We start from the raw sequence: 19257 nt of genomic DNA, 5'->3' as shown, positions 1-19257 counted from the left end.
TATGTACCTACATGTTCTGTACAGATGCAAATAGAGCACAGAACTAGAAATGAAGATAGGCTTTCTTGGTAACTGGTTTTGTCTAGATCATATTATCTCGTTGATATCTTTTTATAATTCTTAACTATTGTTTCTGATGTAGACTATTTGAGTTGATAAAGAGCAAGGGAGATAAAAAGTTACAAATAAGATTTACCCGTTTTGTTTTGATTACAGGAAGTAGAACAGCTAAGAATGGAACGCCTGCAGATTGATGAACAGCTACGACAGATTGGTATGGGTTTCAGACCTTCTTCCACCAGAGGGCCTGAAAAAGAGAAAGGATATGCCACTGATGAAAGTACCGTCTCTTCTGTACAAGGTTCTAGGTCTTATAGTGGAAGAGGCAGAGGTCGTCGGGGCCCTAATTACACCTCCGGTTATGGTAAAAAAAACATTTTTTTTGTAGAACTAGTTTAGGTGCTCCAGTACATTTTGATGCTTATTATTTAGTTTCTCACTTAATCTTAACTTCAAGGGCAGTAGATTGTTCTGAGGTGTATATCTTAATACAGTAGTGACGGCATACTTTATATTAATGACAGTGAAAGGTATATAATGTGTTTAAGCAGCTATGTAATGAAATGAAGCATGTTTTTGTTGGTAGTTCATGATTGGTTATTCTAAATATTTAGAATAAATATATGTGAAACTTCAAATATTTCTCTTGTACAGTTGTGTACATTTTTCAATAAAAACCCTAGTAATGGTGATGCTGCTAGAAATCATCTTTCGCTTACCTTCTAGGAAAAAAAAATGAAAAATTATGTTAAGCACTGTGCTAAGATTGCATATAGCAAATCTATACTAGCTTTAAAAATATATTTTATTGGCTCATCCAGCAGTTTTAAATATTAATATCACATCTGGAATTTTGTGAAATAATAGCATTTCACTAAAATGAGGGCTTTAAAAGTCAACCAAATTAACATTTTATAAATGAACATTTTTCTCACATGTACTTATTTCACTGTGAGGATGGAACCTAACCCATAGGAGCCAGTGGATGGTGATGGTCAATAATTCTCTAATTCTAAATTCTTACTTATTCTTCTTCAGCTTTGGAGTTGTTCCGTTTTTCTACATTTGGACTTGGATCTTAGCAGTGACTGGTTTTTTTCCTCCTTTGTTCTCTTCCCTTCCTCTTTTCTTCCCCTTCACTCCCCATGCTTATCCTAACTGCTTTAGGCAAATATTTCATGAGACTTTTCTAAAACAAAAAGCATTTAGGGGAAATAGAACACACAAAAGCTTACAGTGTTCATCAGATTCCACATCCAGATTTCATGTTTGAAGGACCATTTAGTGATGCCAGTTATATTAAATTTGTACTCTCTTATTTGTTGTAGAGTTGGAAGGTTAATTATTCCTTTCATGTCTTAATTTTTTTGTTATTTTAAAGTTAATTCTGTATTGAAACCTGAAAAGCAAAATTCCAGTAGAGTAAAACTGTTTAGCATGTGATAGCCTGAGAACTGTGAACTATTGTATTCCTGAAAATACATATAATACAAAAGACAACCAGTAATTAAATAGAAATTAGGTACATACTGAATGCTTTTAGAGGTATAAATTACGAGTTCATATGATCAGATTTGTCTATTTGGATGATAAGAATGAATTCACTGAATAATTTCATAAGCCTCTGTGGGAAGTCAAGTTAGCTTATTGATGAGAAGTCACTCTTTGGCAAAATGCTTTTGTTGACAGTAGATAATTTATATGAGAGTGGTAGAGGAATATTGGAATTGAAGAAAGCTATGCAAATTGTTCAGTAGATGGCACTCTTACCTCCGAATCTTTGCAGACTAGTAACATTTCTTGAAATAGCTGTCAAACTTAAGTGGACTTGAGAGAAATAACATTTGAATTTAGTTATAGATTTTACTATCCACTTAATATCAGAAGAATTTTTAAAAGATAATTTATATGAGCTATATAAAATATTTTCTCAGTATAACGTCTCTGAAATTGGTACGTATCTAACAATGGGTGATGCCTTACAACTTTAATTGGCAGCATTTTCTTTAATGGCACACAAAATACTCTCAACGGATGGCATGTTGGATTTGATAAAATGTGGTACTTCATCTATTAAGTTGAGCATACATGATCATTGAAAAGGATGTGAACCATCTTTATATAAAGTGATTTTAGAAGTTTTAGGGGGAAATCTTAAAATTCTGTTAAAAACATGTCTTTTCATTTATGGGCATGATTAAAAATGGAATCAGTTTCATGAATCATTTTTAAAGCTTTTTTAATTTTTGGTTTTGTGAACTTATATTTTACAAATTTGAGAGATTGGAATGATTACAGTGATTGTAACAGTATTTTCTCTAGGTGCTGTATCAAATTACACACTTAGAAACTTGAACAATACAAATTTATTATATTTCTGTAGGTTAGAATTCTGACGAGTCTCACTAGTCTTAAGTTTTTGCAGAGATATATTACTATCTGGAGGCTTTAGGGGAGAATCTGTTTCTTGATATTTCCAGCTTTTAGAGACCACCTCCCTTCCTTGGCTCATGGCCTCCTCTCTCTCCATCTTATGAAATCAATAACTGTGAAGAGTCCTTACACTGCCCCCTCTCTGGTTCTCTGCAGCTGAGAAAGATTATTTATTAAAGATGCTTGTGATTGGTTTGGCTTCGCTTGGATAATCCCCCGACCTCAGTATTCTTAACCTTGAGCGCATCTACAAAATCCCTTTACCATGTCAAACATGTTTAAGGGTTATTTAAAATGAATAAAGTGGAGCACTAGCCAATAGCCTTTTTGTTTTCTGTTTTTGACCTTGTTATCTGTCTTATCTGTTGAAATCTATGATTTTGACATCCTATTTAAATATTTTGAATAGTAGATTAGGTTAAATTTAAGGAAGAATTTCCTTGCTTATGACACTGAGTTAGATACTACTCTGTGTTTCTAAAGAGAATTCACTAGGTACGTTTGTTAAAATCTTTACACGTGAGATACACACCTACCTTCAAATCTAGGTAATGTGTTTTCAGGCAGAGTAGAAGTTTGTCAATAAATTCAAAAGTTTGTATACATTCCAACAGTTTTCTTCACTACTCATGAAATGATCAATTGCCCTTATTCCAACAAGCCATTACATCTGTTAATAAATTTTTTTTTTTTGGTCATTGGAGAAAGTATTTAGAAGATTCATTCTCTTGTGTGAGACTCTTATTCCTAACAAAGACTTGAAAAATAGAAACTAGCGATAGTCTTCCAGCTACTTACTTGTTCATTCTTATATAATTGACTAGTTACATCCATATTTAATGGTTTGTGGAGAAAAAAAGATGCATTGAAGAGTTATCTTTAAAGGAGAAAGGAAGTTATTAGGCTCCATTTGTTAAACTTCACATTTTACTCCCTGCACCTTAGTACTATTAACTTTGTGTTTCTGAAGAGTTTTTATTTTACTTTTGTTATCAAGTGATAGTGGAGTTTAAGTATAGGGAACTTTTATTATGGAATCACTTTTATTTGGGAATTTAGCAAAGGAACTTCAATATCATTCAGCAAATTTACTTAAGAGAAAATTATTATGTCCGTTGGTAGGCATTTGGGGGCATTTAGTTATGAGACAGAGCTCCACCCTTTAAATTTCTGATAGACCAAGTGTGAAGTAGATTCAAAGGGATAAAAAGAGAAAACAACTCTTGACAAACATGACATGATAGGGATATATTACTTCTTAGGAAATATGATAAGGGGAGAGGTCTTTTTTCAGTTAAATTGGCCTGAACCTAGAAATTAGACTGGGCTTTGAAAGAGATATGTTTGGGTATGTGGTAAAGGGGAAGAGTGGAAGTGGCATCCCAGAACTACCAAAGAGTAGAATGAGAGTGAGTATGGTAGTGATTGGGAATCACATAAATCTGACACTTTGTGATGTAATGATGATGATATTTTAGGCTTCTATAGAATATTTGGAGTGTGTAAATTATTAAAAGGTAACTGTTAAGTCATTGGAATGTTAAAAATTGTAAATTTTTAGTTATACTGAAGTTTTGTCTCACTGATCCTGGCTTTGATTCTCTTGTCAGGTTATCCTCTTCTCAGGATAACCTTAAAATTTGTTCAGTAATTTCAAATACTGGATTCTAATTTAAGACACTGTTGCTCATAAAAGTTATTTTTTATATAACCAGTAAAAGTACACTCCCAATTTTGAGGCCATCAATTATAATAAACACCCTGATTTCAGAGATGTTATAATGCGAAAAAATATTCTCATATCAGTGAAATAATGGTAAAATACATGGTATAATTTAGTTACTTTTCTGAATGTGATTAAATTTGCTTCTAAATATTGGATAGTGGTTATATATATTATGTTAATAATTGGATATTAAAACCTAAAAATGGGCAAAATTTTTGAATATTTCATCGTATTGTTAATATTCTGCGGCTGTTTTTCTGCACATTCAGATAATTCAGTTTTTAATCTATTGGAATAGTAGGTAATTATACTGTATTTACTAGTATAATATTAACATTTCATTTTTAGTTAATTTTGAAATTTTAATTTTAATGTAGTGTTTTTGAAGCAGCTAATCTGTAGAGTTAATTTAAACAATTGCAGGAAGTAATTCTGAAGATTTTCACTTTTTTTTCTTTTAATATATGGAGCTTAATTGGCTTATGTTATTTTCTTTCCCAAGGTACAAACTCTGAGCTGTCTAACCCCTCTGAAACAGAATCTGAGCGTAAAGACGAGCTGAGTGATTGGTCATTGGCAGGAGAAGATGATCGAGAGAGCCGACATCAGCGTGACAGCAGGAGACGTCCAGGAGGAAGAGGCAGAAGTGTTTCAGGGGGTCGAGGTCGTGGTGGACCACGTGGTGGCAAATCTTCCATCAGTTCTGGTAGTCTTTTATATACTATGTCAGCATTCTTTGTTTGTAAACAGTATAACTTTATGCAAGTTAATTCATTTACCAGGGCCACCCTATTTTGGAAGTTTTTCTTGCCACTCACTGTCTAAGAAAAATAGAACATATAGCAATATGAAGGCAAGCCCTGTAGAGTATTTTTCAATTAAGCTGATTTCTCTGGTTAAATGTTTATCCCTTCAATTTTGGGGGGCTTAAGTTATTAGAATGTTCTTCCCCCTAGAATTTTTGTGTGTTATGTAATTGCAAGACAGACTCAAAGAATTTTTATGCCCAGAGAGGTCTAAATACCTATTTTATACTTAATACTGAAAATTAACTGAAAAGCATTCATTGTTACACCTGTACTGCTTTGGGAATGGGGAAAAATGGTGAAAGCATCTTAAAAATTTTTTTTTTATCCTTTGAAGAACTGAGTTGTAAAGAGCGTTTAGAAGACAGATTTGAGGTGTTCAAACAACTGTTTAGTCATGTTTTTGGATAATTTTAAATGCTTTAAATAGATGTTTTAGTTGTTGCCAGAATATTCTTGCCTAGCATCATGGGCTAGTGGGGAGAATTGTTAGGGATACTTGGACTAGATTATATCAGTGATATATAACCTTAACATATCATTATTGTATACCACTTTAGGAAAACCACTCCTTTCTTAATGTTATACTATTCTCTATGAAAGTTTTATTATAGTTTTATGAGCGTTATAGAACATATGTGTATATAATTAAATATATACCAAGAAATTAGGAAAAACTGGAACGAATTACAAAATTTAGGGACTTTTTAAAAGGTGCTCTCTAGTTCCGGTGAAATTCTTTTGAGCCCTTTAGTTTACAGGCTCTCAGGAAAAGTTTTTATATTTCAGTACACTGTTCACTATTACCAAGGTTTATAAAATTATAGTATTCTGAATTGCAATATTAATGTACTTAGTGTTTATGATTAATGGATAAACTGTTTTTTGCAAAGATGCTAGCTTGCTAGCTGTTACCAGAGGAAACTTAGAAAGGGAAAGTTGTGATTAGGTGAATTTCTTCTATAATTTGATTGGTGGAGGCAATAAATGCACATAGGTAAGATGGGTATTTTTTTCCTTACAAATCATATCTTGAAACTTTTCCTTTCCTATCCTCACCCTACCTTACCCCACCTTTATGCTCTTTCTGGAGATGGGAATACTCGTCAACATTCATTTTCACATTTTCCTTTAACCAGTTAGAGTTTCAACTTTTTGTTTGCTTTCTTAGTGTAGATTGATTTTGATTGCTTTAGTTCGTAGTAACAGATTTCTGGTAAATCATAGAATGCAGGTGTTCAGTACTATTTGGAAATAGTCCATTGAACTATGTAAAGGGGACAAAAGCTCTTAGAATTAATTTCTATTAGCCGAATATTTATTTTTCTGAAATCTGGGTAGAGTTAGCTAGGAATGTGAATGTCAGAAATACCATGTAATATATTATTTCCTAACATATTTAAACAAGACAGAGAGTAACGGTAGGAAGCTGAGGTGTCTGCTGCTCTTATGCATTAATTTTTCACTGCCATTTAAAGTTTTTTTCATATTATTTTTCAGGTAAAATATGGTAAATGCAGAAAACATTTGAAGATAGTATATTTTTATTGGGGGAAAATTGACATTTCTTTATCATTAATTGGTATAGCTCAATATAGATCAAAACAATCATATTAACTGCAGCTCTCTTAAATGACTATTTCTTGCCTCTGACATGCATATAGTGCTCAAAGATCCAGACAGCAATCCATACAGCTTACTTGATAATACAGAATCAGATCAGACTGCAGACACTGATGCCAGCGAATCTCATCACAGTACTAACCGTCGTAGGCGGTCTCGTAGACGAAGGACTGATGAAGATGCTGTTCTGATGGATGGAATGACTGAATCTGATACAGCTTCAGTTAATGAAAATGGGCTAGGTATGTAAGCACTTAGGGAAAAGATAGATATTGTATAATACTACTACCGTATGATGCATTTTTTCAAAAAAAAAAAAAACATGCAATTCGCAAACTGAATTTTTTAGTGCTTACTTCAAATAAGATAGCTTTGTGTCTTTTTTAAATGTTTAGTTCTCGGATTTGTATAGCCAAGTTATTTGAAAGAGAGGGTTTATTTAAAGTGCCCTTTGATGCCATTAAATCAATACAGATATTCGGACTGCAGGGCACTTAATACTCTTATTGCTCCTAAACCAAAATTGGGCTTTCTTCTTGCCTCTTTAAAAACTGTTAATAAATGACACTAGTGAAGGTAAAAAATGACACTAGTGAAGGTATGTATATTGAGTAGGCATTAATTCCAAAGGGCTAAAATGTCATTAACTTTGGTAAAAACTAAACTGTATTGGAGAGGAAAACTCCTTGAATGATGGTAATTAAGTCTCAGAGTTTGAGTTAAAACCCTCTTAATTTCTAGATAATTCCATTTTATATCTGTTTGGAATGCTTAAAACTACAAACATTTTTCCTGTCAGTAATGTATGTTTTATCTTTCCTGTTTAACTACAAGATTCCCTTTCTCCTTCCTTAAATCTTTGAAGGAAAGAAGTTATTTTTGATTTGCTTTTTGTTTGGTTTTTTGTCAGAATAGTTCATGGTAAATTTTGCAATTACAGATGATAGTGAAAAAAAACCCCAGCGACGCAATCGTAGCCGCAGGCGTCGTTTCAGGGGTCAGGCAGAAGATAGACAGCCAGGTAACTTGAGTGGACCTGTTGACATCACCAGGTCATAAGCATGAAAAATTGTCATGTGTCTGCTTTCTAAATATATTATACTTACATGTACACATGTGTGCATATACATTCAAGATGTGCATTGCATAAATTGTTTACTCAACTAATAAGACTACTACTCTTAAGAAAATGCATTCTTCACACTGTAAATGTTAAGTAACCTATCTAATTGAACTAATGTTGTGTCTCAATTTTTTACATGGAAATACTGTTGAGAAGATCATTATTCTGTCCACTTGGCAGATTCTTCACCCTAGAGTTGGAGCCTGCCATCCAAGGGACAGTGTTGTAGATTGTGATTGAGGTTGATTGGCAAAACTGGGCAGCTTTTGCATGGTGCCTGCTTATGACTATCTGCATTCAGCACCTCATTTTGTGGGAATTGTAGTAATACCCACAGTTTTTTTTTAAAAAAAAAAGTATAAATGAGAAAAATAACTTGAAAGTGTCTTTTTCCTAATAAGAGGAATGCATGTTATGTTTTTGTTTATTGTAGTGTGATTCCTTTTCCCTACACCTACTAACTATTCAGATTAATAGTACTTACTTAGTTTTAGAATGTTAATTTTAAGTAGTCATAATTTTTAGTAACTTCAAAGAAACTTGTTTGCTGTGTCTATATTATTTTGAACATAACTCCATTTCCTGTGTACAGAGAATCACATGTATATTCACAATGAAGAAATTATGTGCACCCGAAATAAACCCCTTTTAAACTAATCCACTTTTGCATTCTTTCCAAAGCAAATTCTTTCTTGTTTTTCCCAAATAAAGAATATAAATCCCGGTATTTTTAGTATTTAAGTTTAATGGTTATAGAGACATTTGAGAAAACCAGTTTAAGGATATTAGTTCCCTTTCTTGGAAAAAAAAATTATCTTTTAAAGATAGTTGTAAACTTAAAAGGAATTAAATATTGTCAAAAATAGAAAGTTTCCAGAAAATGTTTATTTTCCCTTATCTTTTCCCTCTGTAGTGTTAGAAATATATTTTAGATCAAGAGATTGTATTATTTCATTTTTTGAAGCTGACACAGCAGTGAATACTGTCTCTGGCCCTACTTTATAAATACAATTCAAGCTATCAGTATGGGCTTAACAGAAGATAAATTACAATGTAATTTAATAACTAGATAAACAGTGGTTTATTTCTAAGTCAGTGGACATAAAAGGAATAATATAATGGGTTTGTTAAAGAAGAGGCAGAGATTTCTTCATGATGTTAATTGAAACTTCAGTAAAGTACAGTTTTCAATAACTTGTGTTTCATATCACATTTATTCCTATTTTACTATGTTCTTTGGAATTACCGCTTTTCATTTTTGGAACTCCTTGCCTTCCCCAGTCTGTTCGTCCCCCTGTCCCATGCCCCTTCCCCCCAACCCCCCAAAAAAACCCAAGATAGGATAGGATGAACAAACACATTATTTTCTTCTTGCCCCTGACAGCAGTTGTAGAAAGGCACCCTCCATCTAAAGAATATCAACATTTTCTATATAAACACTTAATTTGTCCTCATTTGCTTAAAATTTGTTGTCCTTCATGTAAATTAAGCATTGAATATTCTTTGCTTAAAATAAATGTGACAATACACTGGTGTCCAGTCGATTAACTTGGACCCCTTAGGGAAAATTCTAGAGTCTAAATTACGTTGCACAAATTACCTGTATTTTTTTCTAGGTAGTATAAATATTAATATATTGAACTTTTAAGTGGCTATAAATGGGATTTTTTTTTTTTGTTTTGATTCAACTACCTCCCCTTGGGGAGAAGGAAGAGAGGCACTGATAAGTTTTTACCTTTCCAGCTAAGTGCCTCTTAATTTATTTAATTGATAGACTATATCAAAGTATATCATTCTGTGTCTGTACATAGTAGATGAAGAGTTCTAAGAATTGTCACATTTGAATTTAGCAGTATGTCTATATGCAGCAGGGTTTCCAAGTAGATGAGTTCTTCAGGTGTAACTGAGGACCGAACTATGGAAACTGAATTTATTAAGGTGCTCCCAAACTAGGATCATTTCCAAAATGGTTTTGCCACCATGTATGTAGACATAGTAATGAAGTGGATTTGATAGTATCCCCCGCTCCAGTTTCAGAAACCATTAAATGTATTTATAAATGCATTAACAGTGAATTTAAATGATGATTTTAAAAGCTCCAAATGAGCACACTTGAGTTTCTTATAATTTAGAAGAAAAGAAGTTTTAGACACAAAATATCATTATTTAGTGGTATTTCTAATAATGTAGATTAGTTCTGAATTAAGTTGTTTCCTTGAGTTTTTAAAAGAGATAAATTGTTCTAGAAAGTTCTTGGATCTTACAAGATCCAAGTGTTAAAATGTTAATTCATGATTAAGAAAAATAAATTATAAATATATCCTGCTTTATATTATTATATCAAGATGATTTATTTTCATAAAATTTGAACCTGATGGACCAGTTTTCCCCTTACCTAGTGACTAATTTGAAATTTACTTGAATTTTCATTCTTTTACATAATAAACTTAGTCCCATAACTTAAAATACACTATTTCACATAATCAGGGATTTTTTTTCTACCATTTTGTGATACAAAATCTTTGAAAGAGGGTGATCCTTTTGATATTTCTTCAAATTAGTGAATTCTAAATTTCATGTCTTTGGAGAGAAAGGATTGAGGAATGAAGCGAGGCCAGTCTAGAGTACCTACCTGTAGTCCATGTTGCACCTAGTGCACTGGGTTGGCAGTAGGGTGTTAGCTTGGGTTAATCTTTTTCCTGCCATCACCCACTTCTTTGCAAACACACCCACACCCCCACCCACACCCCCCAGTCTCTGGAAAGATTGAAAGATTGGCAGTGGGGAGTGAGTGGTTAGTGAATTCATGGTGACTTTATTCATCACTATGATCAGTGTCCACATTTTTAGGGTGGTGGTCTGTCATCTTTAGTTTGCTTGTAGTTTTTTGGGGTTTTTTTTCTTTTTTTTGGTATATAACTCAGAATGATTTCTAGTGTGGGATGTTAAAAAGGAACCATAAAATACCACACTTGGATTTCTTAATTGTGCTATCTTTAAAAATAATAGGACAATTGATATTTGAGTAAATCTTTTACATCATTCATGAAATTTTCAAATTGAAGTATACCACACCATGATTTATACCAAATTTGCCCCATTTTTTTCTCCACTGATAATCGCAAACACTGGGCTTATATTGCTGCATTTTCTTTTCTTGGTTGTGGATTTCCATTTCAAACATCCCACAGCCATAGACTCAAACCAGAAGCAAAAGGCTGGATTCTTATGAAAGAGGACTTTAATCTAGGCTTCCTCGATTTCCAGCTTAAAGTTTTCTGTTGTTATCACTAAATAAGAGGCACATTTTTCAAGCTTCGTTTTTGGTTGGAGGTGGTACCCAGCCTAAGAAAATTTTGAAATTGGGTAACCCACCATTACTTTATTTTAAAAGTAAAATTACTCTTATCCATAAATAAAATATTTAGAAATATTTTTTCAACACCTGTAATTTTTTTCTCATCTTCAACAGTCACAGTTGCAGATTATATTTCTAGAGCTGAGTCTCAGAGCAGACAAAGAAACCTCCCAAGGGAAACTTTGGCTAAAAACAAGAAAGAAATGGTAAGGAGAATTTAAACTTTTTTTTTTTTGGTTTTTTGTTTTGGTTTTTTGTTTTGGTTTTTTTTTTTTTTTTTGGTATGGTTTAGCTTTATTTTTACTTAACTTTCTATATGATCACTTGTTTCCCCAACTAGAAGAAGAATATTTTAGTTAAAGACTATTCTTGAGTTTGTTGTTGGTCCCAGGTAATTGAAGGTATGCATGCTTGAGCCTGAAATACTTTTCCATTAGAACCCTAACAAGCATTTATAAAATTGAGTCTGCCCAAAGATACTGGGTACATAGACTGTTGCTTAATTTGAGGGAGCAGTAGGCTAGATACCTCTTCTCAACGATGGATGTAGACCTTTACATTTCAATTCTTTTAAGTGCTTTAAAGGATTTAATATATAAATATGAGTTTAAAAAAAGGTGAGTAAAATAGGTAATTATTTGTTTTACTTAGGGTATTAACTGTTTATACCTTGCACATGTTAAGCTTTCCAGTGGTTAAAATAAAAATTTTAAATTAAGTACAAGTTTTCATTAAACAAGTGTAGATTCTTCCTGTAGTTTAGGTGCTGCTAGGTACTACAGACAGTTGAAAGACCCAGAGAGGTGAAGTACATTATTTGTTTTGAATTTTAAGAACACTTGAATTATTTGATCCATTGTGGTATCTGAAACTAAAATTATTAGCTAATTAATGTTTATGTAGCTATTTTCCTCCTCAGCTATAGATGTCATGTATAAAGAAGTTGAAAAAGTTGTCTCCCTTTGGCAGGCAAAAGATGTGATTGAAGAGCATGGTCCTTCAGAAAAGGCAATAAATGGCCCAACTAGTGCTTCTGGCGATGAAATTTCTAAGCTACAGCGTACTCCAGGAGAAGAAAAGATAAATACCTTGAAAGAAGAAAACACTCAAGAAGCAGCAGTCCTGAATGGTGTTTCATAAACTGAAGAAGTTCCTAGTTTACAGTTCTTTTTACATTACATTTTACAATAGTGCTTGTACAAGCTTGCCAAAGATAGAATATGGATCGCCAGTCTTTACATCGCACTTTCAGTTCCTCCATTTGGAATTCAGAAAGGGGAGGGATCCTGAAGAAATCATATGTTAAACATACTTTGACACCTACTGTGTTATAAAATATATCATCAGATGTGCCTTGAGAATAGTATATGTAACATTAAAAAAAGTTGCTGGCTATAGGAAATGTTATTTTGTTTTCAAAATATGGCAGAGATGGGGGGAGGTGGGTGGGGTGGGATCCCTAACGTAATATTCTTTATGAAAGCATTAGCTGCTTTTGTTACATTTTTAATAATATGCAACCACTTCTTCACCTGAGGAAAACTAGAGTGAAATGCAGTCTAAAATATTTTGCACTGAATTGTAATTTCTTCATTAGTTTAGTCTGGAAACTGGTCTGTTTTAATGTGTTTATAAAGTGCTGTATGTAGAGAAAAATCTGCAGACCACTGGAATACATTTGTTAAACTCTCATCTGCAGGGATACTGGGTGATATTGGCAGTGACTGTTCTACATTGAGGCTTTGTTTGGTTTATTTATTAAAGTGTACAGTATTTAAAAATCAAACATAGCTTTAGTTAAACACTAAGCTGAATTAGTCATGTCCAGACATAACCTGAACTACTGAAAAGATCAATTTCCAGAAGGTTTATTCTGTATAAACTACATGTTAGTCTTCAGTAGAGTATCTTTTCTTTTTCTTATTTTTATTTTTATTTTTTTTTTTGATTTTGGTTGTTTGATGTGCAATATGTTTTTGTATGCAGGTAGTAAATAAACTTTGATCTTCCATTTGCTGATTTTTAACTTTCTACTTTTTATACCAACTGTTGCAAAGTAGTTGGAGCGATGTATAGGCTTAGATTAGTATCGTGATTGCTTTTTTAAAAAAAGCAGTTATATTTGTTCATAATATATTTAACTATTAGTTGGTCAGTTAATCATTTTGTAATGAATACTCTGAAACCTTGCACTAGTCTTTTGAATGGAATAGCTTAGGGAATTGATCATACATTTGATATTAGGGAAGTCTTTGTAACAAAGTTCTAATAAAAGGCAACTTTTGGAAGGCAGTGGGATAAAACCTAGAATTTTACTTTTGCCTTAAAAATTTTTAGAGAAGTATGAGTAATTTTTAAATATGGAATAGGTTACTGATATGCTTTTTGATTATCAAATAATTTGAAGGTTCATGCTAATGATTGTACTTTTTACATATATTTTAGCCAGATGTCTTAATTTTAGGAAGATTTTCATAAGTGTGTTCTAAAAGGTAACAAGTACAATAATTTATGCTGCTAATTGTGAGGTCATATAAAATAATTGTGGATTTATAGGAGGGTTTGACTTTATTAATTAGACCAGAGTAAGAAAGCCCTTTCAGTTTTTTTTTTTTATGTGCATAATTTGTTATGTGCATAAAAATGTTGTGATTTTAGTTAATAATGACTGAAGATGAATTCAAGGTATAGTTAAAAACGAAATAATTGCCAGGTCAGTGTATATAACCCTACCCTCAAATTTATTGTCGAGGTTAATGTGTGATGGTATATTAAATGCTTAATAACATTTATTGAAGTGTGTTGTGAATAGTGCAATCTTTGCACTTTGAGTAACAATATCAAATTTCACATCCTGATTTTTAAAAATTACAAATGTATTTTTATCCATCAAAGTTAGAAACAAGTAAAATTGTTAGCCTTTTTATTTTTGGTTCTCTTCAGTGATAAGTTTACAGATTAGCTATAAGGTATGAAAAAATGTTCATTAATCCCCAAATTGGTGAATATGGTATAAAGAAAAAAAGACACTTTCATTTTCTTCGATGTAGAACAGATTCACTAAAATTCTTTTTCCATAAAGATTGTTTCAATAGGAAAGGAAGAAAGAGGAGACAATCTTAAGTGGGTTTAGCCTCACCTGTTCATCAGACTAGAACTAACAACTGCATTCTGGGAAATAAGTATTAAGAGTTCATTAATTACAGATTAATAAACCCAATGTTTTGTTTTTTTAAAAAAATACATGTACTGCAGAATCATGATAGGCTGTTTTTGAGTAAATAGCACATGCTCTGAGTGAAAAGCCCACTCCATAGGTAACATTGCTGGTTCAGGTAGCCTTCTAGAATCATACTGAGAGGGGTGCATCTTTTGGCTGCTATACTGGTTAGAATTTGCTATGGGAGAACTTGCCAGTACAAATTAAACCGACAAGCAAAACATTCTAAAGGTCTTGCGCAGCTCAAATATTCTATCAGCATACATATGTGAAATCATGGATTCTGAACTAAATCGTGAAGTAGGAACTGAGATTATGTTGGGACAAAAATGATCTGCTTTTCCTGAAACCTTGGAAAGTGTAGGATTCTTGGGTTTGGCATCACCTTTTTTAAGCCTTCAAAGGCCTAAAACTCTTTGCAAAATGGTGTGGGTCTATTGACAGATGAGTTAACCACTGGTAATATAGTAGGGGATACACAGTTATCTTAATTTTAAGTAAATATTTTAATATGAAGAGAAGCAGCACATCAAACCAGTACATTCATGTAAGCTTATCTGAGACATTAGGACAAGGCTGAGAGAAGGTTGTATAAATGTAATTTTTAAAAATGTACAAGTATATGTAGGCAAGCAAAATAACTGAAGAACAGGGAAACAATGAGAAGGAGGGGAGGCAAAAGTAGCTGGTGTTTTACTTTTGTATTCTGGATCTCCATCTCAGCCATTCTGTAGTGGCTGGGATCCATCACCCTTCTGCCAGTGGTATTTTTGTAGCTATGAATCTAGTGTTTAAACTGAGAAGGGTCTCTTGCTTGCAAAGTTGGCATGTTAACTGAATGTTGCAGTTAGATTGGGAAATAGAACCATTTGTGTCCTTTGCAAACAGATTTACACTTGAGTTTGAAACTAACTAGATATTCTCATAGGCTGTGCCTACAATGGAAAACTAGCTATAATTCAAGTAAGTCTATGTTAGATGATTGGTGGTTATTGGAAATGCGAGTAAAGGAAAATTACACTTGGATTCTCTAGAGTCAACAAGGGACTTGGGTTTGAAATTGATCTATGGGATTGGCAAAATTACTAAAGGCCAAAAAAAGGATGTTTGCTGTAAAGTCCCATTCATTCTTCCTATCCTCACTATTATGATTTGGAGTCCCTGTACCCTTTTATAAGGATATCTGGCACAATGAATTTGCTCCTTATTTAAAAATTTTGGTTCTTTATTAGGATGTATTCTTGTATAGATAGTAATCACTTACATTCCATGATTAACCTATGACAGTATTTGAGTATTCAGGAACTGTTGCAATAAGTCAGTTACAATTTGCTATAAACTTTTGACAAGTGACGGTAATTTGAAATTGCACTAAATGCTGGTTGAAAAGTTACATTGAATCATGGGAAATTGCCAATAGTTGACTGATTTGACTCAAAACAATGGCAATTTCCTATGGTTCAACCTTAGACGTTTTTAAGTATAATCCTTTACTCTAGAAACCCAAGCAAGACTAATCCAGAAAACCCCAAATTACTGCATAAGGGAGGTACATGTCATCTTACAGGGAAATAGAAATTTTTTTTAAAGGGTTTTATCAGTGGGTCATTTTAGAGTCAGATTCCTATGATACTTTTTCAAATACTAAAATAAGGTGCATAATAATGCCCCAGAATAGTGCAGCTTTTTTCTTTGAGAATGAAAAGATGTTGTAGATTTAAGTACAGAATTTGGAGTTATCTTTTTCTGTATTCTATTTCATCTAATTAGAGAAGGCTGGACTGGCTCATCTAAGGGTCTTTCCAGTATTCATGTAACTTGAGTTTATTCATATGTGGGACCCAGGATAACAACTATATCCCACGTACTCTGAAAAAGGAGTATGCTGAATTAAAATTAGTGTTTCATGTATGTGTTCATCCCAGACATTTCCAACTGTGCTGTATGCAATCTAAAGCAGGGGTCCCTAACCCCTGGCTACAGGTCTGTGGCCACACAGCAGGAGGTAAGTGGCTGGAGAGCAAGAAGCAAAGCTTCATCTGTATTTGCAGCCATTCCCCAGCACTAGCATTACAGCCTCAGCTCCATCTCAGGTCATCACGTATTAGATTTTCATAGGAGTACCGGTCCCTGGTGCCAAAAAGGTTAGGGACCGTTGCTGTAAAGGATATCAGACACAAGGGCAAAATTATTTTTCACTGACATTCTTTGTGTTTCAGGGAGTGATGTCCTTTTTCTTTTTTTGGCAGGAGGTGGAGGGAATTACAGGGATATTTTCTAAATGTTTTGTATCCTTTTTACTTTGTCAAATGTTAACTATACATTTTCTAGTACAGAGACTATTTTCATTACAAAAAAGTGTTCTATAGTTTTTCTAGATGAATCATTTTATAGTTAATTGTTGCCTGGAGCTCATACCTCAACCTCTTTGAGCTCTGTTTTTCAACTTGCTTGTTTTCAGGTTGTAAAGAAAAATGCCATGTACACATTCCATTTGAAATTCCATTAATTGAAACCACTAAAGGTAACAGCAAGTGTTAGTACATTCCTATTATACCTTAACACTGGACTGATTGTCTTCATTGGGTCAGGAATAATAGCTAACACTGGATAGAAGCTCTTTCTATATCACGTTGCTAAGGCAACAGTTGTCTCTAAGCAGATACATAGTGTCAAGAACAGTGTCCGCAACACAAAGAGTTTTAGGTCATTTAAATTTCCTGGTACTTAAGTTTACCCTCAATCCAGGATTCTTTATATAACCCAAAACTGTCATTCTAAATAGTGTTTTTTACTTTGCCTCAGATTTACTGATATTTTTTCCAATCACATTCTCTTCTTTGAATTTTTTGAGCCAGTTTCTAAGTTTTTAAAAATTGGAATGTCTAATAATATATGACCCCACTGTAAACTTCTGATCTGCAACTAAACAACTTATAGGTCATTATCAGAAAGATGCCTTATAAATTTTCATTGAAATGGAACTCAGTATTCTAGTGTTGAACTTTAAGACGATGCTTTAAATGGAACATTCTGCCTAATTTTTAAAATTATTTCTGATGCAAGATTTTAAGGTAGGGCATACATGTTCAGTATGCTCAATGTAGCTTTTCAGTATAGCATGTCATCTTTATGGTTTTACCCTTATGTTAAGATGCTAGTTAGCTAATTTTTCCCAGTTCTCAATGGTTTTGCTTCTAGCTAGCTGCCTTCTACCTTTCTATTATAATTTATAGCAAACTAAAGATAGCAGAGAATACCACACCCAAGCTTCTAGAATCAGTATAGGTATTGGCTTGCATTCCATCTATTTCCACAGAAGTTCTCAATTACTTGAATGGTTCGAATCTTCTGGAGTAACTATTTTTCTTGTTTTTAAGTGCTTCCATTGGTGTTCTCATCATCTGGAAGATATTTGAAAGCAAGATAATTTGCTTATTCTAAGGCTCGGGAAGATTTAACTTTGAGGACCACTCATAGCACATTTTAATCACCAGCAAAGCAGTTTTTATAAAGCAAAGTATCACACTCACCTCAGGAGTACCACCAAGGAAAACATAACTGGGTTATGATTTGTGAAAGGTACCACAGTGAGAGGTTAACAGCATGGTACTTTGGGTTTGAGAAATATCAGTCTTAACCCTGCATGCTGTTTGGAGCAAGTTACTTAAACTCACTCAATTTCAGTTTCCTTACTTGTAAAATGTAGTGAATAATGGTAACTACAATTGAGATACAGCAGGTCTTTAACATTTTGTTCGTCATTTTGTTGAGAGATGCAACAAGAACTCGACTCCTCAATAGCCTATGGTATAACTGGCTTTGTTATGTGTTTCTTAAAGTCGCAGAACATATTGAGATATTAAGTGAGGACTTTTACTGTACAGAGAAAGTGCTTAGCACAATGCTAGCATATTGTAAAGTAATGTTAACATTACACATCAAATATTTTGTGAGAAAATGCCATTAAAAAGGTACTCTTACAGATCATACTTGCATCAGTTACCCACTATAATCTAGAGCCCTTACTTAGATGATTTTTTTCCCCAAGAAAAACAGTAGGTTTGCCTAATAGCCATCAATGAAATATGGATTCTTCTACTTAAAAAAGGTAAGCCTAGAGAAACAAAACTGATTACTATGAAAAATGTGCTGCTGTGCTCCTCAGTATTAAAGTGGTTTCCATTGTCTTAATACTTGTCTTAAAACAGGTATGCTATTTAAACACTCAAAAGTACTTATACCCACTACATGAAGTTTTTTTATAGTTAATGCTTGATTGCCTACTGGCATATTATCTCACTTTCTATTTGGCTTTGAAAATTTGCTTTTAAGTTTTAATTGATACTATCTCTTTAACTAAAGCTTTTGTTCATAGAAACATTTTATAAGTCCAAAGGACTGAAATAAAAGGTCAGCAAGCCAAAATACAGTTGGTCCTCATTATTAGCAGATTCCTTATTTACAAATTCATCTACTCAAATTTATCTGTAACTCCAAAATGAACACTTGGGGTGCTTTCTTGGTCATTTGTGAACATACAGAATGGTCAAAAATTTGAACCACCTGATGCCCACACAGTGATGCTCTGCCTTGTTTCAGTTTTCAAGCTATAACCAAGTCTCCTTTTCATGATCCATTTAGTGTCAAGTTTTTCAACTTTTATGACTTTTATTGGTGATTTCTCTGCTTAAAGGGGGCCCCAAGCTTAGTGCTGCCTAATGTTCCCAAACGCAAGAAGTCTGTGATGTGCCAGCATGAGTTAGGGTTGTTGGGCTGTTGACTTTACATTAAGGAATTGATATTTATCAAATAAGGGATCTTTAAACAAACAAATAAAACAAGATTTTATATTAACTGGTTGACAAAAATGTAACCAGGGGCTCGTAGGAACCTATATATCCCCTA

At 33.3% G+C, this 19257-nt stretch overlaps 1 protein-coding gene across 6 annotated transcripts in view; it reads left to right on the top strand.

Moving 5' to 3' along the window:
* FXR1 (FMR1 autosomal homolog 1) overlaps window positions 1–13143 on the top strand; it is a 56362-nt gene extending 43219 nt beyond the window's left edge. For 2 of the 6 annotated variants that reach the window (XM_011382902.2, XM_011382910.2), the window contains 4 exons: window positions 4722–4925; window positions 6690–6890; window positions 11244–11335; window positions 12099–13140. In XM_011382902.2, the coding sequence (XP_011381204.1) occupies window positions 4722–4925; window positions 6690–6890; window positions 11244–11335; window positions 12099–12269 (668 nt within the window). In that variant the 3' untranslated portion in view covers window positions 12270–13140. Of the gene's footprint in view, window positions 1–4721; window positions 4926–6689; window positions 6891–7588; window positions 7670–11243; window positions 11336–12098 lie in introns of all 6 variants that reach the window. The other 4 variants (XM_011382914.2, XM_011382922.2, XM_023526285.1 and 1 more) reach the window with 3 other exon arrangements.
* The last annotated feature ends 6114 nt before the right edge of the window (window positions 13144–19257 follow it).

The sequence above is a fragment of the Pteropus vampyrus genome, unplaced genomic scaffold, assembly GCF_000151845.1.
Source record: "Pteropus vampyrus isolate Shadow unplaced genomic scaffold, Pvam_2.0 Scaffold14, whole genome shotgun sequence".
Classification (NCBI taxonomy): domain Eukaryota; kingdom Metazoa; phylum Chordata; class Mammalia; order Chiroptera; family Pteropodidae; genus Pteropus; species Pteropus vampyrus.
Note: the sequence above shows the minus strand (reverse complement) of the source record. Positions and strands in the feature narration are given on the sequence as shown.